This window comes from Lactuca saligna, chromosome 1, assembly GCF_052625555.1.
Source record: "Lactuca saligna cultivar CGN05327 chromosome 1, ASM5262555v1, whole genome shotgun sequence".
Taxonomy (NCBI): domain Eukaryota; kingdom Viridiplantae; phylum Streptophyta; class Magnoliopsida; order Asterales; family Asteraceae; genus Lactuca; species Lactuca saligna.
In genome coordinates, this window is record NC_136417.1 from 21,363,234 (window position 1) to 21,387,746 (window position 24,513).

The following is a 24,513-nucleotide window of genomic DNA, read 5'->3' on the forward strand; positions in this document are numbered from 1 at the left end:
ATTCTATTCATTGGACATATTAAAAAAAAAAAAAAAAAAAAAAAAAAAAAAACAACCTCGAATAAGGAAAGGCAAATGGAACCATAAAAAACTGTCTCCATATCAGCCGAATAATTTCCCCTTTTTGTGAGTTGAAATTTTCTTAAAAGAATGACATGAACAAAGATTGAACGATGAGCTTTCATGTAAGAAGACGCTAGATTCAACTTGACATCTTTTGTCGGTTTCTAAGATTAAACTAGTGTTTCTGTTTATTTATGCAACAATCTTATATGTTTTTTTTACATACTAGGTTATACTCCGTAAAAATGATGGTTGATACGATTATAATTATTATATAAATAAGAAAAATATTAAACGTTAAAAAAATGTAGCATATTATTTAAGATTGTAAGAGAACTGAATTATTTAGAAAACTAAATAAACATAATACTTTGTCTGCAATTTAGTTACCATGTTGTTGTAAATTCACTTAAGTAATTAATTCATAGATATGCACAAAATAGCAAAATAAGCCATACAAATATGACGGTAATTGTATAAATTATGCAAGATAATATAATTCTAATAAGAGTTATATTTATTACTTCGGAAAAGTAAGTAATAGTTCTAACCTAAAATTTAAAGCCATAATTATAAGGATTTAAATGATAGTTATAGTTGATATGAAAACCTTAGAATCATTATTTTTCAAGTTTTGGAATCAACAACTTCATCTTCTCCTCATTTCCTGCTACCACACATGCTTTTGTTGACGACGAATTCGCGTAGTCATCAATATCAAAAACTTCATCCAACTTGCATCTTAAATCTACGATTAGATTACATATGATGAGGATTTGGTGGTGTCAAAATCTTCACATTAAATGGGGTTATATTTTTACCGGATTGAGATCCTTAAAAAACATTATAATATATAAAATGATAGTCAAAAAAATAATATTATTTTGTGTGTTCGACTAAAAGATGATTGTATAATACATTTATAATTGCCTTTTCTTGGGATTCCAAATCAACCGTAACGATGTTAAAAAACTCTACATTATAGAGTAAATTACTGAAATGGTCCCTATGGTTTGATCAAAATTACACGTTTAGTCCCAAACTTTTTTTGCACTCGGATTGTCCATATGGTTTGATTTTGTTGCGTTTTTCGTCCCCTACATACATAAAGTTAGAGACCAAACGTGCAATTTTGACCAAACCATAGGGATGAAGAACATAATAAAATCAAACCAAAGGGACGATCCGAGTGCAAAAAAAAGTTAAGAACCAGACGTGCAATTTTAACCAAACCATAGGAACGATTGCAGTAATTTACTCTAAATTATAAGGCTACAATACTAATATTATTGAAAAAAGTTCACATCTTAATAATTTGAAACATTTTTATAAAAAATTAAATTAAATAAAGGTCACTAAAAAATAACAAATACAAATACTATGTGAAATTATCAAACACTCTAAATTATCAGGCTACACATTTAAATAATGATTTCGTGCCTAATAAGTTTTTTTTTTGTTTTTGTTTTTTTGCAACTCACTGATAATTTGCTTATCTTTGGTTTCCTTTTAGATGGAGTAGACATTATTTTGTACCTTACATTGTAATCTGTTACGTTTACTTTAAAAGTCAAATGTTTTTTTTTAATTGAGTTCGGGCGAAAATAACTTCAAAGCAAATCCAAGCTGAAAAAAATATAAATAAGCTAAAGTAATTAATTAGTAATAATTTTTTTTTTGTAGAAAATGCTAATTTAATTAAACTAAATTCTATCATTAAAGATTAGTATGCTGTTGTATTGAACTTTTTTTTAAACATATACGTAACCAATATATACTCTAATAGATTGTTAATTGTGTAAATGTAAAATTAAAGAATCGTCATTGAATTTTAAAATCCTAAGATGTTTCAAAAAAGATTCCATTTTTACAAATTATAACAAAGTTTATTAGATAGTACATTGTTATAAAACATAGAATTGACTTAAATTATTAAAATGTTATTTTTTTAAACAATATTCAAAAGTACATTACAGTCATTGCTACATAAGTCATACAATTTAATAAAATGGATTTAATGGTCATTTTTTTTTAAAATCATTTTTTACAAAATAAAGAAATGTAAATGTGAAAGTACATTGGTATAAGAATTACAATTCTATGAAATTGTAAATAAAAATAATTAAAAGAAAAGTAATTACTATATATCAATGTACTTTCAAACTATTATGAATTATAGCATTGTACTTTCAAAGTACATTGTTGTATATGTAATTTTTCTAAAAGAACAAACTTTAGATCAATAATATACAAGGATGAAATGTTAAATATAATTTTTTAGAAGTAAAATTATATTTACATACCCGATTTTGTTTCTCAACTGAAATCTCTTGCTGACATCTCCAAAAAAAAGTAGCTTAAATTACACTTCGCTAAAAACAAAAACAATAGAACATTAACAAATGGTCAAAAAAATGTATATTAAATAATAATAATAATAATAATAAATAAGTTGTAGAATATACTTTTTCATCTACGAAAATCATTTCGAATGCAAATCGTTAGGATCTGTGTTGTTTTTAAGGGTCCATAACTTTAGTTATTTTACCTTGATAGTGAAATCAAGATTTGTAGCTGCCATATGGGGAATATTTTAATAATTTGTATTAGACATAACATATAGTTATAAAATAAGTTTTAAAAAGAAAATGTAAAGTACATTGCCAATAAATACAACATAATTATAAACATACAAAAATAAAAGTAAGGGTAAAATGATTATTTCAATTAAATACTAACATCAATGAATAGTGAAATTCTATAAAGTTAACTAAACATAGTATTTGATACATAAATGATTTAGTTATAAAAAAATTAATTATACCAAATATGATATACATACTAATAATAGGATGTTATATTACATAGTACGATGCACTATAAAATTAATTAAACATTGTATTAAAGCACACATACATGGTCTGTGTTTTAAAAAATGGTCCCTATGTAAATGATGTATGTTTAAAAAAAACGCTTACATTGTTCCTATGTAAAGAATATTGACTAAACTGAAGTGGTAAATATTTAAAAAAAATTGAAACAAGTTGTCTTGGTTTATATTGCATTTTCCGAAAAATAAACATATTTTTTTAGTATATTGCCCTTTCATGATCAAAGTACGATGCCCTATTAAGCAAAAACACCATACATGTGATAAAAAACCAAAAAACAATATGTTAAAAAATATATACTTATTTTAAATATTAACATAAATGGCAACTGTGTAAGTTATGTGTAAGTTATGTATATTCTTAGCATTATATTTCTGATTTAGAGCAAGTCTGGTACAATGGGTTGAACTTTCAAAACACAATGTTATATTAGAAGGAATTGACAGTAAGATGCTATGATAAAAAAACCATCATTTTATATATTTTTAGAAGAGCATAACAATAATCAATAAAAGAAACATAAAAAATTAAATGTGCAGTGCTATGTTGTTGTATGATAATGAAGTATAAAAAAGAGTATAAATTACATAAATGGTCCATGTTTAATATTAGGGAAATGTAAATACATGAATGGACCCAATTTTACTAACTTTACGAAAAAGGTCCCTATTCTTTTTTTAAAAAATAATTGTTTATCTATGAAAGTGGGATGCTATATGAGACTTATAATTGAAAGAATATTGTTATTTAGAGGTATATGAACACAAAAAAAAAAAAAAAAAAAAAAAAAAAAAAAAACACAAACAATTAAATAACATTGCATTATCATATTCAATCTTTTGATAGCAATAACTTCGGTTATAACCCAACCAATCAAATTGACCATTATACCCCACCCCTATTTTGTTCTCGACTTTTTTGTATTTATAGGTTCAATTTCAAAGTATAATATTATTTTATGCATTTAAGTAGTAAACAAGACACAAAGCATAATTTTTGTTATAGACTAATCAAATAAATTACCATTACACTCCTATTTTATACAACTGATATAAAACGCTATAAATAGGCACATATAGCCATTGTTTGGTGGAAACAATGATGATATAATATGGTATTTATCATACATATTTATGACTTAAATACACACACACACACATTATATTTATCTATAAACCTTGTCCCGTTTTCTGCTAATCCATAACAAACAACAATATCAATTAATACAACATAAATAAAAAAGCATGTTGATTTTATTGATCTTGTTGAAAAGCTCAGGAACATATGAAAGGGGGAAATGAGAAAATAGAAAAGCACAAGTATGATTACCTATTGTGATTGAGTAGCACAAACATACCGACACTTTAGGCAGCTACTGTCTAGTCTTCAAAATCAAAAGGAAAAAAAAACAACCACAACACTGTAGAGTTACGGGTTATATAAAAATTAGATTTTGAAGTTTACATAATTTCAAAATGCCCAAACAAAAACCCATAATGGATATCGTTAGAATTCCCTTAAAAGATATTCACTTCAACCTAGAATAACATATAAAACAAAAAATGAAAAAAAAAAAAAAAAATCAAATGCAAGTTTAACAAAATGATTATGATTGTATCACAGAATCATTCCAAATAAAAGAATGAATGTTGTTACATGAAGCACCAAGTAATTAAACTTAAGACAACAAATATGCCAAAAAAATTTAAGAAATCATTAAAGATGCTCATATGGGCACTTTGTAGATAGAGGTTTCTTCACAAAAAAAATTTAAATATAAAGTGTCACAAACTCAATGTTTCCAAAAAGTGAGTCTGGATAAAGAAAATAAAACGTCATAAAAATATACATACGAACTTCATAAAGAAATGGATAAAAGAACAAATTACACAAAAAAGTTAACACCTTGTGATTTTTGAACTTGATTCACAATAAAAATAAGTAGAAACGAAGAAGAAGGATTCATGAACCTGATTCAACTTTAGGTGGTTAGGGTTTCTCATGGTGAGAGAGAAAGTGATAGCTTTGGGAGCGAACGACAACTTTTTTGTACTTGAAAATTTGAACGATGATGGTTGATCCCTAACATGGTAGATTTTAGTCGGAAGGAGGGGGAGTGACGGCGGCACTAAACGAACCTGGTGGCTGGAAAAGTAACCGGATTTGAGGGTAATGCGAGATCTAGGTTGATTCAAGGTAAGACCGGTGGTAGATCGCGGTGAAAATGGTTAGTTCGCTAGTGGCCAAGGAAGGCGGCCTTGAAGGATGCTAGACTAACTGAGGTTTACAGATGATGGAATGCCATATTGATAGTGCTCCTTTTAAACTTTGATTTAGCCGAAATAGCTAGGTTTTCAAAAGAAAATTCAATTTTGAAGAAGGTTAATAAGGAGAGATAACAAGCGAGATTTTAGGATTCAATATAGTTTCTAATTTTAAGTGCTGATTTTCAGGGACGGAGTTGTTTGAAGAATAGGTGGAAATAATTTTATGAGAAAATGGAAGAAAATGACACGTGGAATGTTGGTGTTTATAAGAGGGATATGTGACACTTTAGAAAGCTTTTTATTAGGAAGAGATATTATTTTCCTGTGATGTGGACGTGGATTTTTGTTATATATATATATATATATATATATATATATATATATATATATATATATATATATATATATATATATATATGGGACAGTTCACTTGAGATTAAAAAAAGTAGAGATCTTGATATTCAACTCAGCCACATATTTCTCATTTGCCGCTCTAATGCTCCAGCATACCGACAACAACAAGGTATATCTAATCATAAATGATTATATGGCAGAGATGTATAATTATATAGGATTATACATGTTTATACGTATATGCCTAATCATAAATGATTATACATATATGTATGTTCATAAATTGAGTAATCATAAATGATTATGACAGTTGGTGGTAGAAGAGGTGGTGGTAACAGAGGTAATGGTGATATATGTAACGGAGGAGACAGTGGTGGGATCAGCTGGTGTTAGAGGTGGTAGTAGTGGTGGTGGCGGTGACGATTATGGTGGTGGGGATGGTGGCGGAGGAGAAAGGAATGGGCGACGTTGTATAATCATTTATGATTATACTAGGCCTGCCGCGCCGGTACGGAGGCTTAAAGCAGCAAATATGAAATATGTAGTTGAGGTTGAATCTCAAGATCTGTATTTTATTTTTAATCTCAACGGAACCTACCTACCTACCTCTCTCTCTCTCTCTCTCTCTCTCTCTCTCTCTCTCTATATATATATATATATATATATATATATATATATATATATATATATATATATATATATATATCATTCTCTAAGTTTTAAAGTTCTTTTATCGATATAAACATGTATAAACCGTAAAAGATTCAGTGTGTTATATAAACTGACAAAAATGATAACAAACTATTACATAATATATGTCACTAAAAAAATCCATATCGTTACAAAAATTCATAACAACTTACAACTTCTCATCAACCCTTTGAATTAAAGCATCCATAACGATGAGTTCAATGGGAGAATTGAATGATATGACAAATTCATTGTTATTCAATAAATGAAACTCTACCATTGTGAGATGTCACTTTGACATTCAATAAATTTGGAGTTGAATGATCATTTAACTCTTCAATTGGAAAATAAAAGTTTTTAATTCATAAATATTTATTATAAATTACTTTTTATAACATTCTATTGAACTTTGTAGAGCTCAATACATTGTAGAGAAAAAAATTATAGAGTTATATGGATTGTAGAAAGATGATGTGACAATCCATTAAACTCTATGAAGTTCAATGCATTATGGATGATCTTATACCAAATGAGAAATCAAATATCCTCCAACATTTTTTTCTTACTTATCCTCCTAATCATTAGATCAAGACAAATATTAAAATCAAGAGAAGAGATTAAGAGAGAATCAGTGATATTCATAACTTATAACTTCTCTGTAATTTGGAAAATTAAGTAATTTAACCAATTTATAACATTTATTTAAAGAAAATAACTATTTTTTTTAGCAAAATAACCATCTAGTCCAGAAAAAGGCATTCCAGACCAAGAAAAAACATTTTTTTGATCGATTCTGGAACAATATTCCTGATTTCGTACCAACATTCCGGATTTCAGAAAAAGAACTCCAAAATTTCAAAAACAAGTCCAGAATCCGAAAAACAATTCCAGAACTTCGAGAAAAAAAAACGTTTTTCTTAAATTTAACACAAAAACTAAACAAACATAATAATGTGAACTATATACAATATTAGTGTATAAAATTAGATATTTAATTGGAAAACGATGATATTAAACATTTCAAAATATAGCATTCGGAATCCAAAAAATATAAAAAGATTTCTTTCAAAATTAGAAAAAAAAATTGTGATATAAACAATATTCCGGAATTAGGGCATACCGAGAAAATAGTTATTTTTCAAAAACTTGAAAAAATAATTATTTTATTTGAAAACCTAATTTGCAATGGTAAGATTACTTAGGGCGCGTTTGCTTTGTGGGATTCCTAAGGAAAGTGAAGGAAATGGAAACTAGAATCCCGTAGTTATCGTGTTTGGCTTACCAATTTGTTAGGTGCATTTCATGTACCCATTTTGTAGCTTTATTTCATAAAAATACATTGCATATAGGCTTAAACTCATGCATTTTGCATGTTTTTCGGGATTTTTCACGAGGCAATTTCATTCAAATACTTTTGTGATATTTTAGGGACTTTTGGAGGAAGGATATCGTTGGAGGAGGTAAATAAAAGTTGTGGACAAAATTTCAGGACTTGCGGAGCACCGAGGAGCAAGATATCAAAGAAATGAGAATTTTGGCTTTACAGACGTTTACACGGCCGTGTAAATGGAAGCCTTGCGTTTACGCGGGCCGTGTAAACGTAGATTTCTGCGCAATATATTTTTGCGTTTACGCGGGCCGTGTAAATGACAGTGTTAATTTACGCGGGCCGTGTAAATGACAGTGTTAATTTACACGGGCCGTGTAAACGTAAATGCGGGTTTTAAAGCAGTTTTTCACCATTTTTAAAGGGGGGAACCAACTTTTTACTTAGGGGGTCGACTTTTGGAGTAGAGAAGGCGAATATCTTGAGGATTTTGAAGTTGATTAACAATTGGGAACATTTGATTTCATTTTGTAAGAACTTTAATTTCATTTTCCAGATTTGTGATCTTGTTCTAGCCATGATTGGCTAGAACCCTAAATTCTCCAACTTTATGTCTTGACTTTTTAGTTGTGATTTCAATCATGTGATTTGATGTTTACTTCCAATTCCTACCTAGTGAATTTGATTTTGTTTCAATTGAATGTTTGATTCTAATTTTAATTCTTATTGGCCATTTGAATTAGGGTTAGGTCATTCAAGTTATCTAATTGCAAAATCCGTAATTGTTTTGTGAATTGGACTAAGTAACAAACACTAAATTGATTTCCATTGAATGAATTTAGTGTAAATCTTATTCACATACTCTTAAACTCCCAAGCTTGTGAGGAATATTGGGTGTTGTTGGGAACATTCACATAAATCTTATTGCAACCTTTTGATTTCTATCTAAGAGCTTGTTTAGACTTAAATTAGAAGGTTAGGTTATTTTCAAAGAGCTTGTTTTGAATTTGACAACTTGGTGAATGAGAAGTGTTAGAACTTGTTAACACTTCAAGTACCAACTTAGGTGAAATTGAGTAGATATTATTTCATCATTGGAATCACATTGTTAAATTGTCTTGCATAGAGTTGGAGTTATCACAAATCCTGAATTTGTTTTATTTAATTGATCATTTACGTATTGCTTTATCCACTTGTTTAAATCATTGCATACCAACCCCCCCATTTATGTGACCATTATTGTACCTTCCGCAAAAAGGTATAAACATTTGTTCCGTGTCTCTGTGGATCGACCCTACTTACCTTGTATTACATTTCTAGTACAAAGTAGTAGTGTTTAAGGAGTTATTTTACCCCTTTATTTGTTGGCTTTGACACGCTTAACACAATTGAATGGAATCGGATTTCCATAATCATATTTTAATTCTGCAGTTGATTGATTTCTAATTCTTTCCCAACATATCAAGAATCTATATTCAATTCTATATCCTCCTATTATCTATACGCTTGTGAAATCAAAAAAAAAAAAAAAACAACCGATTGTCATTATCTTTTCCCCGATTATCGTATCTCAATATATCTACATATCTCGATCGGTTCTACAATACAATTCAATTGTCGATCGTTTTTGCTGTGCGCCTCTGATACCTTTGTTGCCTGAGGTTAGTTGTTCTTCCTATTCTTTGTTTCATCCTTTTCATTGTCAAGCAAATGCCGAATTGATCATCTACCGTTCTTCAAATAATATTTATATATATTTTATTCAATTTGTGATTGTTTGTTAAACGCATGTTGGCCGTTTTTTTTTAATCGTTGGATATTTGTTGTGCCGGCAGTATCGCATCAATGAGAATGCTTTAATTATCATTGTTGACATCCTACTACAATTCAACTATGTGTTCTTTTATGTGATGTAACTGCAATTAAGCCTTCAAGTAAAGTAATTGTTAATTTTGTGGTTGAAATTTACTGTTGGTAACATGTACTAGTTGTAGGTAGAAGTATGCACACCAAGTGTTTGTGTTTTTGCTTGTGTGGTGTTTTTTTTTTTTACCTGCATGATTTTTTGTTTTCAATCCTTTTGCCATTATGTTTGTTTTCTTGGAAAAGATGAGACAAAAATCAAACAAATTTCTACTAAAACTCAAATTTGTTGACGATTAAAATCCACAACAATGTCAATTATTATGTCTTTAAATTGTAAAATTTTCCTTTTCTGGGAGATGAGCAGGAAATGGCACGGCTTAGTCTAACTAGAAGCAAACATAGAAAAAAGATAAGTCAAATAGTCGTTACATTTTGGAATGAAGTTATGACTAGTATTACATGGTTTTTTATCACGGTGTGCAAGCTACTACAAATATACAGAGGAGGTAAACCATGTATAAAAAACATATCGTCGGATGTGGATCGACAATCAATAATGCACAAATACGCTTACAAAAGTGACACTACGTGCATATCAACTCTCAAGATGACCCGAAGATGTTTCACAAAGTTGTATGACATGCTTCATACACTAGGTGGGTTAAGAACAAGTAGACATATGGATATTGATGAACAAGTGGCCATATTTCTTCACATTATTGCACATAATGTGAAGAATCGGGTCATGATAGGTCGTTTCCAGCGTTCTGGAGAAACAATTAGCAAAATTGTTTCGCGAGTTTGCAACGCAGTGATAAGGTTGCATCCACATTTGCTTAAGAAACCGGAACCTGTTACAGAAAACTCTACAGATCAAAGATGGAAGTGGTTCAAGGTATATATTAGACTAATAAAAAATTTCGAGTACTACATAAATTGCTTGATATGACATATGACCATTTCTTTTCTTATATTATGTAGAACTGCCTAGGAGCTTTAGATGGAACACACATAAAGTGCTTAGTGCCACTTAAAGATAAGCCTAAGTACAGGACAAGAAAAAATGATATTGCCACAAATGTCCTAGGGGTGTGTTCACAAGATATGCAATTTATCTATGTTTTACCGGGATGGGAGGGCTCAGCTGCGGATGGTAGAGTGCTTCGAGATGCCTTACTTAGGCCACATGGATTGAAGGTCCCAAGGCCGTGTACGTATAATAATTGCTATTTTAGATACGTATTAGTTATTAATTATGCTAACTATACTACATATATAGGTTATTATTTGGTAGGTGCTGGTTATACAAATGGTGAAGGTTTCTTAGCCCCATATAGAGGTCAAAGATATCATTTGAATGACTGGCGTGCAGGACACCAACCAACTACACCTAAAGAATTATTCAACATGAGGCATTCATCTGCAAGAAATGTTATAGAAAGATGCTTTGGTATTTTAAAGGCAAGATGGGGAATTTTAAGGGACAACTCATATTATCCTATTGATCTAAAAAATAAGATCATAATGGCATGTTGTCTTCTTCATAATTATATAAGGCAGGAAATGACAACTGATCCGTTTGAGAACCACTTTGAACTAGACGAGGGAACCAGAGATGTCGGTGGTGGAGATTATGATAATATCACTTCTGTTGGTGTATCAACCGAGTGGAGCACATTTAGAAACAATTTAGCACAAAATATGTTTGATTCTTGGAATACTACACATTGATCATTTCTATTTTTGTTATGTTTATCATTTACTATGAATTTGTGCTACATTTTTTATTTTCAATAATGAGCTTTAATTTACTTTTACTGGTTATATTTGTTATATATATGGTTGTGTATTTTTTTATAGCATGCATTGTTTCATCTAGTTATTATGTTTATAAAAATAGTAGGTGTGATGGAAAAAATCAGAAACTATCGCAACTGGACAATTACTGAAGATGCCAAGGTCGTGGAAGCATTGGTAAATATGGTGAACATGGGAGGATATAAAGCCGATAATGGTTTTAAATCTGGATATTTACTGCATCTAGAAAATGCATTAAAGGAAAAAATTCCTAACTCTGGCATATTGGGTAAACCCCACATTGAGTCAAGGATCAAAACCATGAAAAAAGATTGGCAAGTTGTTTATGATATGGTAAATGGTACGAACACAAGTGGTTTTGGTTATGATAGCTCCACTCATTCTGTAACAGCTGAATCAACAGTTTGGGATTCTTACATACAGGTACAATATTATAACTTTTATGTATTTTGTTACTTTTCAATTATTTATATTAAATTTTTATGTGCTAACATTTTATGATACAAAATAGGTTCATAAAGAGGCAGGAAAATGGAGAAATAAGATATTTCCTCATTACGAGGATTTATGTATCATTTTTGGAAAAGATAGAGCTCAAGGGAATAAAGCCAAGGATTTTTCCCAAATGGAAGAAGATGCAAATAATGAAGAGCAATCAGAACAAGTAGAAGATGTTTTTGAAGAACAAACCACAGAAAATGAAGAATCTCCAAACACATGCTCAAAGAAGAGGAAAAGAGTTGATGCAGTTATTAAGGGAATAACTATTGCAGCTAACACCCTTGGAGAAAAACTTGAAAAAGCAGCAAATAGCATGAACCAAGCAATACTAGGAGAAACAGAAGTACAAAAAAAAGCTTCAATGGTGATTCCAGAAATTTCAAAAATGCAGTCTTTAAGTGCCTTTGATAGGTTCAAAGCAAGTAGGAAAATAATGCGTGACCCTGAAACCGTGTTAAGTTTTTGGAATTTGGAAGGAGAAGATCGGGAGAACTTTGTGAGGTTTATGTTGGAAGAATGATATGATTATGAACTAGGTATTTAGACATTATTTTATATAGTGTGTGGTTACTTTTTTTTTTTTTTTTAATTTGAGATTGAGAATAATGAATTTGTTGCTTTATATTTATATATTTAATGGTTTTATTTCAATTTTTTTTAATTATATAAAAATTCGTCATGTTTATTAAAAAATATGATAAGCTAGAAAAAAACATTAAAGGGTATTTTTGTCATAATATGTAATTTGTTTTCCAATTCCGTTGAGAAATCAACAAACCAAACAGAAAACAGATTCCATTCCATGTCAACCAAACACATTTAAGTTTCTAGTACATTCAGATTCAAATTCCTCCAGATTCTAATTCCTTTGACAAATTCCATTCCTTTCAAAAACATTATGTGAAACACAGGCGCCCTTAGCCCTTAATTCCCTTTGATTTGAGATTTAGTGGTGGGTTGACCTAAGCCCGTTTTTATCTAACCTGACCCGGCCTAAATGTGGTTATCGTATATATAAATGGAGGCTTCACCGTTACAGTCTCATTCTTATTGAGTCTTCACCGATTCAACCGATTTATCTCTTGTGAATACTCGTAAGTGATCTTTCTTAGGAATTTATGTAATTTTTAGATAATTTTGTGAAATGCACGCTTTATTTTGCAAAACATGACTTAGGGTTGGGAGTATTGGGGTTTTTTGTTGAAAGCTGATCGTCTTCTTTCAATTACAAGCAGGTGTTTGTAAGTGAGGCAAGAATGGCAACGACGGAACAACCTAAGGTAGTGACTGAAGAAGCTACGATTGATCTGTTCGAAGATGACGATGAATTTGAGGAGTTTGATATCAATCGAGGTAATTTATCTTCCCTAACTTGGACAACAATTTTCCTATTCTCCGTACAATTTCTCTGTTCCTTTTGCTATATAATTAATCCGTAACTGGAACAACATCAAATCTCATGATGAAAAGCTCATATATGTTGCGTAGCTGCTGATTGATTGTTTCTTGCTTTTGCCTAATTGTTAGCTATGGCATAGTGTTGGTTATTAGTAGCAATAACATAACAAAGTCATTATCGTTGAATCTTGAATAAACACATTCATTATACTTGCTTTTATGAAAACTAAATTTATTCATAAACTCATCAAACCATCTTTTCCACTTCCGAGGAGGTTGTTTTTGGCAATACAAATTGTTGTTCATCATCTAATTTTACACCAATCGTTAATTGTTAGATGTTACCTGTAATTTTAAATCATATGGTGTTGTTGATGGGCAGTGTGGGATGGAAAGGAAGAAGGAAAAGAACTTGCTCAACAATGGGAAGATGATTGGGATGATGATGATGTCAACGATGACTTCTCCCTCCATCTCAAGAAAGAGCTTGAAAACAATGCTGACAAGAAGTGAGTTGAATCTACATATCTAGCTTTGTTTTAGGACTTGAAAATGGCTTTGTTTGCCTGTTACATTTCTCTTCAACTATAAAATTGTTCAACTCTAGAACTTTTGTGGTTTGATCTTGACTATGTTTGTTAATCAATAGATATTAACGGATGGATGTTTATGACTTCCATTTGTATGAATATTTTGAATACATAAACGAGGAGGATGGCATGACAAAAATTAAATGAAAATTATGCCACATTCACATTTTACAAGTTTGCCAATATAGATGATTGAGAATATGATACATCAAGAGGCAAAACATATAGTAATTACTAGGTTTAAATCAACATAGAAATTTAAAAAAAGTGTACTCATTTATAAACTGATGTAATCAAATAACCACAAACATGGGAAGTGAAACTATTTTTAAAAGATTGAATCGCGTGTCAAAATCAAAGTTCATTGTCATATTTAGTTATCTTCCTAAAGTAGAATGCTAAATCTGGTTTATTCATAAAGTTTATTCAAGCAAGATAAAAAGAAATGAGGATCGGTCATGAACATGAATAGAAACATGAATTGCATTGGACCTCTTGGTTTATCATTGGTACCTTGTTTGGTTGCCTAAACATCCTCGAACAATAGGAGCATCACTGAGGAGAAGAGATAGACATCATGCTTAACAGACTGGTTAAAAGGAAATAGTTGTTATCTAAAGTAAAAATGGTTTAAAAAGTGAAAGACAATATACAAAACATTTCATATAAAACAAAGCCTAAACATCTTCAAGTAATATGATTAGAATTTTATTACGCCAAACCAATTTGCAATCAATATTAAAAGTGACACAAATAGAATCACAATTTTTTACACCAAAATTATGATCCATAAAAGGACCAGAAATGCCATTTTATAATTTAATTGCAATAATCCATAAACCATACCATTCCTTTATATTCTTGCTCGAGCCATGGTCACATGTTCTTGCAATGGTCACACGTTCTTGCAATAGATGAAACCAAACTTGATAAACCCGTTTAGCTGCAATCAGAAAATAGAAAAAACATTATCAATGCATAGAATATTACAGTTAAATAATGAAATCAAGCAAAATCCAAAACCAATATATACCTTTAGGCCTAAAATTGGGTACGGCTATATTTTGTGACTGAAAAATGCAATATATATATATATATATATATATATATATATATATATATATATATATATATATATATATATATATATATATATATTAAAAAGTAAATGATCCTGCTTGTATGCCATCTCCACATAAGAAACTGGTTTCCAACAATAAATGAGCATGAAACACGAATTGCAACTCCATCTTCACCGTGGGCTTTACATTGTAGCTTTTCAACACCATGCACAAGCTTTTCAAAAGGCCCTTCATGGGATAATGTACTACGAAAGTAGAATATTTGATAAAGTTGTAAAAATATCATTAGTCCTAGTAGATTCATTTCCCAAGAAACTAAAAATGGTAAATCAAAGATAATGGTTTTGTAAATTACCAAACAAATATGCAAGAGAGAGAGAGAGAGAGAGAGAGAGAGAGAGAGAGAGAGATGTACCTGAAAGTGGATGGTGCTGCATATGGTACCCTCTATGACTATATGATTCTGCAAAAATTAGTAATATGACTTTATGCACTATAAACAACCGAAAATTTCTACATTGATTATAAGCTTTGTACTTTCATTCTAAATGCCATTAAAACCAAAACAACAAAGTTCACCGTTATTTTTATTTAGCCAAACAAATAAGACACTAATTAAAGCCAATAAAACACATACATACATAGTTATACAATCACATATATTACGGTGCAAAGTCATTCTTGGATGTCAGTGTGCTTACCATTTTGTTTGTGTGTAAAGGCTGTCTTTCCTATAAATAAGAAGTAGGTAACACTCATTTTATATGAGAACTTGTGAGAGATTAGTCTAGTGAGAGTATTGTTTTCATGACCCACTTTGTAATACTTTCTAGATTAATGAGAGCTTAAAACAAGATTATTTATCTACTTGTGTTCTTCGTGTTCATCATTCTTCCATGATTCACTAAATCATTTAATATTCCGCATTCGTCATCATAGAAAGGATCACTTCAATTGGTATCAGAGCGGGTGTTCTTGATTCTCTCAAGAATTGATCCATGATGACATTTTTGATTTGGTGATTCTTCATTGCTATTTGATCTTCGTGTTTAGAGAGTTTTTGGATTCTAGAAATCAAATTGTTCTTTGATTTGATTCATAATTCGATTTGTTTCACTAGAATTCAAGTGATTTTTTTGCTTTCTCTCTCTAGAAACCCATTCAAAATCAATTTCTCTCTCTCTAGGAAAACCCAAGTTCATATCGATTGATCAAAGATGGTGTACTTGTCTTATGATTCTTGGATTCCGATCATTGAAGATGTCAAATACAAATCAATGAAAATCAGTTCTATGGATTATTGTTGAAAGACAGGTTGATTTCATGAGATACTTTAGTTTCTTATGGAGCTTTGAATGATGATCATGGAAGATTGGTTTTTCAACCAGTTTCGAAGATTGGATGCTTTGTTGAAATTTCCATGAACATGGTATCTTGGAGTGAAAATCAAAAGGAAGGAAAAGAAAGAGATTCATTTGATAAGAAATACATTTCTCCCCCAAGTGATCTTCATGCTCTCAAGTTTGTTTAAGTTCAAGACTATGGTGTAACGACCAAATTTTCAAATAAAAATTTTCATTTTAATAATAAAATCCACGACTCTTAGTTGTAAATTCCAATCATAATGTGTATCTCAAAAATCCATTACATCAAATAGTTATTCAAAAGATCATAGTGTCCATAACAAGAGTTGGAGAGTGTGTGCCCCGCCATCAAACTGGGTCCTTGCCCTTAGATCCCGAAGTACCTGAAACAACCAACAAACTATAAGCTAATGTTTAATGAGTTCCCCATAACATACCCACATACAACCATATAAATCTGTCACACCCCCAAACCAGGACGGTGGAAATGCCTGGGGGCGGTTGACGTCATTGTACAGTATCATAAAAATTAAATATGAATGAAACATAGCAACCAAACATCATACATTGGAGATACGCACTTACATAGTTTACATATTGAACTTGTTCATCAGTTACATAAAAATAAGAAAAGTAAAATTTTTTGAAGTCGCACCACTTGATCTCATAGTCGAGCTTATTACCTGCTACTGGAATTCCTGAAAATACATGTCGTTTTGAAAAAGCGTCAACTAACAAAAAGTTTGTGAGTTCATAAACATTTTTTGTACTTGTTTAGAGTAGTTCTCATAGTGTTTTATGAAAATCCGATATTTTCTATAAAATAGTTTGTAAGTTTCGTTCTAAAACTGTGGATATATGCATGTAGGTCCTTTGTTATCTTTTGTTTGTAAAAGTAAAGCGAACGTTCCTAGAAAATATGATATTTTCTAAAAAGAAATGGTTTGAAATGTTTGTGAGCGTTCTTGTATTAATGCATGTGTGTTAATGTTTGCGAAAATAGAAAGAGAATGATTTCAAACAACCCGATGTTGTCTGCGTAAGAGAATGATGGAATCTCAACCACCGGAGTTGAGTACCAGGGCGTTAATTTCTCTAGGTGAGCTGTTATAACCATACATGATAGTGACTAATTCGTATGTCTTGGCATCTTCCAAACGCCGATTTTGATTATAATGTTTGTCACCCTAGACTAGCCTAATCTAACTGTAGTGAACAACTCAGGTGTGGGGGAGTCACCCCCGTATAGATCTATACACAAACTCCCACTCTCCCTCCAGGAGACTCTGATTATAACTACAGGCTACAACCATACACTCAATAGTGTCAACCGACAGGTCTCACTAGATCCTTAATCGAAATTTACACTGAAAAAAGAAAGAAGAACATATAAAATATATTCCAGGCCCAATAAACATATACGTGGACAACTAAGGTCCACTATACGTGTCTATTTTTTCAGGCTCAAAAGGAATATGGATGTATATCCCAGACCCAATATACATGTAAAATGACAAATAAGGCCCACTGAACATGTAAAAGGACACTATAGCCCACTAAACATGTAAAAGAACACTATGGTCCACTAAAAATGCAAAATGACACTAAGGCCCACTAAGCATGTAAAGGGACAATAAATCCCACTAAACATGTATATTATTTCCAGGCCCAAGAAGGATATGAATATTGTTTTTAACCCGTTTGTTATCGTTTTGTTCATTTTAGTCCAATTATTTGTCAAATTGTTTTAAGAAGACCACTTTTTGAAATCATATATATATATATATATATATATATATATATATATATATATATATATATATATATATATATAAGTTAACATGTTTAAAAAATTTAAGAGTATGTATAAGTCATATAAACTTGCATCTAACCAAAAGTATAAGCTCTTTTAGTAAGTTAAAACATTTTTCTGATAATTGGCCTTTCTGTCCCTCTTTTTATAAAAATTATAGAAAAATCATCGTAAGTCAAAATTTGAATACGTAATTTCTGAGAGTTTGGAAAATGAGTCTACTTTCTTCAAAATTTTTATTAAGATTTATAATAGACTCAAACTAGTGTGAAAATGTTCATTTTCACAGGCTGGTTCAAAATCATTTCGGAAATGATAGGTAGTTTTGTAAAAATCGCCAAAAATTATAGAAAAATCGTTTGTACGCGTGCTAGTAGTTATTTAAAAGGTATAAACCTAAATTTTTTTGCATATGAAACAGTTTTGAAAAATATTGAGTCTAAGATAGTGAAAACAGTCCGTAAATACACCTTAACTTTTCTGTTAAAAGTTGTGTTTTAGATTTGAGTTATATATGTTAGCACAAAAAGCTCATTTTTTCTATTTTAGGTGTATAAACTCATATTTATAGTTTTTATATATTATGTGTGTTGACAAACACTTTTCACATAATATTTATGTAGATCTACAAGTTAAACTTCATATTTTTGACATATTTTTAGATATGTGAAATAAATATCACATAATCAAGCATATACACATAGATCTACAAACAATGACTTGTATTCTCCCCCCAAAAACTAAAAATAAGGGGGTATGAAGCTCACCTTGGGGTTTTTTGATATGTGGATGAAGAAGAAGAAGAATCTTTGAACCTAGCTTGATTTCTTTGAGAGAATCTCGAAATGGTGGTGAATCTAAGAGTTTTTAACACAATCGAATGATGTAAACAAGAGTTTTAGCTTGCAAGATGTGATAATCTTTAAGATTAACAAGAGTACTTACCAAGTTATGAAAGCTTGAAGAGAACTTCTTGAAACACCCACACAAAATCCACGAATTTCTTGGAGAAAAAGGGAGTGAGAAAACACTTTGAAGGTTAAAGAGAATTGAGAAGTGAGTGAAATTTGAAAGTGAAAATGGAGAGGGGACGGTGGTGATGTTTGGCCGAGATAAGGGAGAGGAGGGGGAGGATCCCTCCTTGTTATATGTTGGACAATAAACTCACTTCTAGATACATGCTAGGTAACAACCTAGATGTATGTTATACAACTTTGAGGTGGCACACAAAAGTCAACCTCCCTCTTATTGGTGTTTTTTTTTTTTTTTTTGCATATGGCCGAGAATGGGGGAGATATTCGGCCTAATATTGGCCCAAAAGATCAAATTCGATTTTTGGTTGGCCCAATAAGGATTTTCGGCCCAATGAAGGGCTTACTAGGAGTTTTTGGCTCAAAATAATGTTTAATAAAAGTTTTGGGCCCATTAAGGCCCAATGAGAGGTTATTGGCCCACTAGGGCCCAATATGGAAGGCGTGGCCCAAGTTGGGGATTTGTGCCGAGAAAGCTTGGACTAAGGCCCAAAATTGAGTAGTCTTAGTTTATCGGTTTAAGTTATTGGGCTTATACGAAGAATTTTCGACTTGAATTACGATTCTTGAATGTGTAACTTATATAGTGTTGAAATTTGATTTATGTCAAAGTTAGGGTTACAAGGTAACACTAAGAATTTATCCTGTACAAGGATAGAAAATATAACCCTAATTTGCTGGTTGTGACAAAATCTACATATGCCCTACAAACAAACAAGCATGTAAGGATGCCACGGAAACCCTCCATGGTCTTAATCAGAGTGTCATGGGAACCCCCACACGGTCTTATCCAACTGCCATGGGAACCCCCACATGGTCTTAAGCAACTGTCATGGGAAACCGCACATGGTCTTTACATGAGTACATAACACATTGATAACACATCCACAAATAATCATTACAACTAAGTAATATGGGTCGACATTGGTGCCTTCGACCCATTGGTATGGTAAGGAAACTCACCTAAAATACTGAACAATAGCTAATTAGATCTCGGTTACAAATGTTAGATCTACTCAACCCCTAAACAGAAACAATTCCTTAGATTCAACTCAATATGCCCCGAAACTCCTTATAAGTCAAACTTGGTCAAAGACTAGGACCAATGGTCAAAGTCAACAACCTGAGTTGACCCAAAATCGTCGAGTTGTCCCTCAACTCATTGAGTTTCTCTATCATCCATACAGACCGGGAAAATCCCATCAACTCGTTGAGTTCACTAATGAACTCGTCGAGTTGGCCAGAAAACCAACCTCTTAATGCATTAAACTGGATCCATCAAAACCAGGGACTCCAAAACTCAAATCTTTTCCAAAATGGTGTCTAGAAGGGTAAAGTTTCCGACTTTACCCTTAAGAACCATCCAATAAGAAGCAAGCCCAAACTCAAGCCTCTTTGAGTGAGTCTTAATCCATTAAGCCCTTGAAATCTCCCAATAGAGCCCCAAAACACATATCTAGAGTCCAAAGGTAGGATAATCATGTAAAGTTTCCAACTTTATGTCGATGCAAGCTAAAATATACTCTAGGGCTTAATAAAGGCTTAAAGAGGGACTCATTGCATGAATGGGACCTAAGGACTAATAAAGTTTGCAACTTTAGGCCAAAAGAGGCCATGAAGGAGCTAAATCTAACTTATTAACCCTTGGAAACCCCAACATCTTGGAAAACGCAACCATAAATCCAAAATCATGCCAAAACTTCAAACAAAGAGTTCTAGAAGAATACAAGGCAAGATGTCGACTTTATACCTCAAGAAGACTACTATTGATGAAGATATTATGGATCTATACTCCTTCTAAGCTAGATGTTTCTAACTTCCAAGCTCCTTTCAAAGAACCACCAAAATCAATTCTCAAAGCTCACAGACTCAAACTTGAAAGGAGGCACATGAATCTAGGGTTTCTGGACAAGGGTGGCTGGTAAGGAGGCCAACCAAGGGGGTTAAGTCCTTTAAATATGGTGCAACACCCTAAAATTAGGGATTCATCTTCAGCCACCAACTCGTCGAGTTGAGACTCCCTGACTCGTCTAGTTGGGATATTAAAATCCCCATCCACAAAATTCTCAACAGGGCGAGTTGGAGCTCCCCAACTCGTCGAGTTCCCACAAAAATTCAAATATTTAGAGAAATGAATAATACTTGGACCAATCGTTAAATATGGAATTCAATGTGATGTTCTTAATGTTCTTGAAGTTCAATATAAGAAGATTCAAGTTGATTCTCATGAAGATGAAATTTTTTTTTGCTCGAATGGAGTTTATACCTATGATACTTTGTGTTCTTGTGATTCGTTTGAAGGAATGATTCCTTATCGAAAGCCATTAATACAAGAAATTCACAAATATCAAACTCCAAAAGATATGATCCATACTTGTCAAGTTGAAGTTGTGGAAAGTGGGTTGGTTCTTGAATTCAATTCATAAAGATCCAAAAAGATCAAAAAGATGAAGAAGAAGATCAAAAGTAAGAACAACTTCACAAAAATCTTCAAATGTTGTTGTGAAGCCGAAATCTATGAAGCAAATTTGGGTTACAAAGCAACAATCACCAAGTGTTGCAATGAATTTGAATTCAAAACCCAAAAGTGTTGATGGTTCTTATGAAGATGGTGTTAGATCGTTGAAGAACACGAAGAATGAGTTGTACAACATGAATCGGGTTGGTACAATGCTCAATTTGGTGATTTTCTTGTTCCAACAAAAGAACCAAAATCATCAATGATTGATTTGTGTGTTTCTCTAACGACCCAAAAATCCAAGGTAAAAATTTCATTTTTCAATATATTCAAAAACAAATGTTACTTAATCCAACCATTCAAAAACATTGCTTAATTAAAACGTTTCTCAGAGTTACATCCCAAAATCACATAATGCGGAAAACACGGGTGTGTGTGCTGCGATCAAGCCGGGCCCTTCCTTTCCAAACCGATGATACTTGAAACCATAAACAAAACTGTAAGCACGAAGCTTAGTGAGTTCCCCAGAGCATACCCCACATAATTCACGTAATCATATAAACCATATCAACCATACAAGCCATGCATACAAAGATATACGTATGTCGTGGACTCTTTCCAAGGTCTTACTCCAGGATTAATTGGGCTCCCCCCAAGGTCTTACACCTATGTTCCATGGGTACCCCCATGGTCTTACTTAGAATGCCATGGGAACCCCTACACGGTATGATAACCAAGTGCCATGGGCACCCCCATGGTATTTACCTAGAATGCCATGGGCACCCCCACATGGTCAGACATCCAAGTGTTACGGGCTCCCCTCGGGGCCTTCCATGCAAGTATCATAATGACAACTAGCATATCACGTAACACATAATCAACAAGCATACCACATAAAACTTAATGGGCAGGCCTTAGTGCCTTCAACCCATTGGTATGGTGAGGAGACTCACCTCACACTACCGAAGTCCCGCGGATAAAACTCTAGTCGTGGCTTGCAAACTCCCGAATTGTCCATATAAAAACAACACCCAATTAACTATTTGGGTTTCAATGCATAACCATAAATCCACACTTGGGTTAAAAGGACCATTTTACCCCTAACCTAGCTTGGTTTAAAATCAAGGCCCAAACTCACACTTTGAAGGCCCAAAATCCAAATAATCAACCAATGGCCCAATTTTCCAAATTGGGCCTATATCTCCACATAGGTCTTGCCATGAGGCCCAATCCTTCTTTTCAGTCCAATACACTTTATGTTCTGATGGTCCAATAAAAATCCAAACAATTAAGCCAAAAATGCTAAAAACCACCCGTGGCCAAATTTTCCAAATTGGGCCCAATTCCTTCCGGGCCTTTTCAACATCTCTTAGAACCCAAAAACTGATGGCCCAACAGGGCCCAAGAAAAACAAGCCCAACAGTTAGCCCACACTGAATCCCAATAATCAACTCCACCCGACTGAGTACGCAGGGCGTACTCAGCTGTATGCTAAGCGTACATGATGTTTGGCTTGTACGTTGTGCGTACAAACTTGTACGCCCAACGTACTACTCCATTAATCCAAATCCTTATTGAGCTCTTAATGCTCGGTCCAACAAGTCCAAACCACATATCTACTTCTAATTAAATGACTAGAACCATAAAGTTACTGACTTGATGACTTTGCATGCCCCCAAAAGACCAAATCTCAAAGTATAGCATTCTAATTCCATGGAAACGACTCAAATTGCAACATAGATGGTCTTAAAATCTAAAGGTACCAACTTTATGGACCTTGAACCTCGGAAACACTAAGAGGGGCAACTCAAGGTTCCTGGAATGAAATCAAGGCCACTAGATCTCATCCTTGGGACCAAAATGAACTAAAACTCACAAATGAGAGATCTATGATGTTAATGATCAAGTTTAGAGCTTTATACCTTCATCAAGCTGATAGTGAGTCACAAAAGCTAGATCTATAAGCTTCTCCTTGATCCCCATATTTGCATCAAACTCCACCTTCTTGAAAATGGACCAAACACTCCAAATATGAACTCCTTAAGCTGAAAATGCCACCATGAGTGATTAAGGATAATTTCTAGGGTTTTAGAGGGTGGGGACTGACTTAGAATGAAGAAGAATGCTTAACATTATGCTTATATAGGGTACAACCCTAAGATTAGGGTTTTCAATCTGACCCTCGTACATCCCGTGTACCCTGAACCAACCTCGAATATACGCTACACGTTCCTCCCAACTACGCTTCACGTAGTTCCTCTCTTTGGTACGCCCTACATACCACCTTGGTACACCCCGCGTACTATGGGCTTTTCCCAAAACCCTAATTCTCCCGAAGGTCATAACTCACTCGATACAACTCTGATTCTAACCATTCATCCATCCACAGAAAGGTATCGAGATGCTCAACACTATTATCAATTCCTACCTGCTATAACATATCCCGAACTAAAGTCCATTTTCCATAAAGTCCGAGTCGATAAATTACCGAAATACCCTTTGATCCAAAAGCTCAAACTAAATACCCGAGCAATCCAAGGTACATTATCCAACTCTAACTGGGTCCGAAACCGAACCCCTCAGGTATATGTAGCTTGATAGCACTTAATCCTTTGATCACCAATTCAAAGTGGAATCAATTCAAAACATGATGTTATAGTTTCAAACGGAATAAGAATCATCAAGAAGATTTCTCACATTCTCAAATGGATTCCAAAACGCTCTTGATTTTTGGTGATCTGGTGAAGAACTTTACCTTCCCCAACACATCCAAAAATATGGTCGATACCTCCACAATCCGAAATAAATACAACCTTCCCAAGGCAACGGATACCAATCCTAAAAGGACTTTACCACCTGAAAAGAAATGAACCTTAAGCCCTCTTGCATAAAACCACCTCTATCCTTTCGGAACTCAAAACTTCAAATTGACCTAGCTTCTTGAAAACTGCCCACACTGAACCATCATTGAACTTATTCCATAAGAAAACCAGCCTAAAC

At 32.6% G+C, this 24,513-nt stretch overlaps 2 protein-coding genes and 1 long non-coding RNA gene across 4 annotated transcripts; 2 read left to right on the top strand and 1 right to left on the bottom strand.

Annotated features, from left to right (window-relative positions):
- Positions 1–518: 518 nt before the first annotated feature.
- Positions 519–5,397, bottom strand: LOC145027756 (uncharacterized). Of its 2 annotated transcripts, none has more exons than XR_013675558.1 (4): positions 4,925–5,397; positions 4,284–4,374; positions 2,367–2,435; positions 519–811 (listed from the first exon to the last, which is right to left on the bottom strand). It is a non-coding gene; the product is annotated as an uncharacterized LOC145027756 (long non-coding RNA). The 2 variants fall into 2 exon arrangements; XR_013675556.1 differs by having other exon boundaries at positions 4,284–4,338; positions 4,925–5,396.
- A 6,041-nt stretch (positions 5,398–11,438) lies between these two features.
- On the top strand, positions 11,439–12,297 carry LOC145003328 (uncharacterized). The gene is made up of 2 exons (XM_078962463.1): positions 11,439–11,699; positions 11,788–12,297. Exons 1-2 carry the CDS (start codon positions 11,439–11,441, stop codon positions 12,295–12,297), a joined length of 771 nt encoding a protein of 256 aa, XP_078818589.1.
- Positions 12,298–12,759: 462 nt separating this feature from the next.
- Positions 12,760–13,864, top strand: LOC145027772 (protein DELETION OF SUV3 SUPPRESSOR 1(I)-like). The gene is made up of 3 exons (XM_078976931.1): positions 12,760–12,871; positions 13,013–13,130; positions 13,558–13,864. Exons 2-3 carry the CDS (start codon positions 13,034–13,036, stop codon positions 13,686–13,688), a joined length of 228 nt encoding a protein of 75 aa, XP_078833057.1. The 5' UTR covers positions 12,760–12,871; positions 13,013–13,033; the 3' UTR covers positions 13,689–13,864.
- The last annotated feature ends 10,649 nt before the right edge of the window (positions 13,865–24,513 follow it).

Coding starts and splice junctions, on each gene's coding strand:
- LOC145003328 (XM_078962463.1), top strand. CDS start 11,439: ATGGTGAACATGGGAGGATATAAAGCCGATAATGGTTTTAAATCTGGA. Junction 11,700..11,787: donor TTTGGGATTCTTACATACAG/GTACAATATTAT, acceptor GATACAAAATAG/GTTCATAAAGAGGCAGGAAA.
- LOC145027772 (XM_078976931.1), top strand. CDS start 13,034: ATGGCAACGACGGAACAACCTAAGGTAGTGACTGAAGAAGCTACGATT. Junction 13,131..13,557: donor GGAGTTTGATATCAATCGAG/GTAATTTATCTT, acceptor GTTGATGGGCAG/TGTGGGATGGAAAGGAAGAA.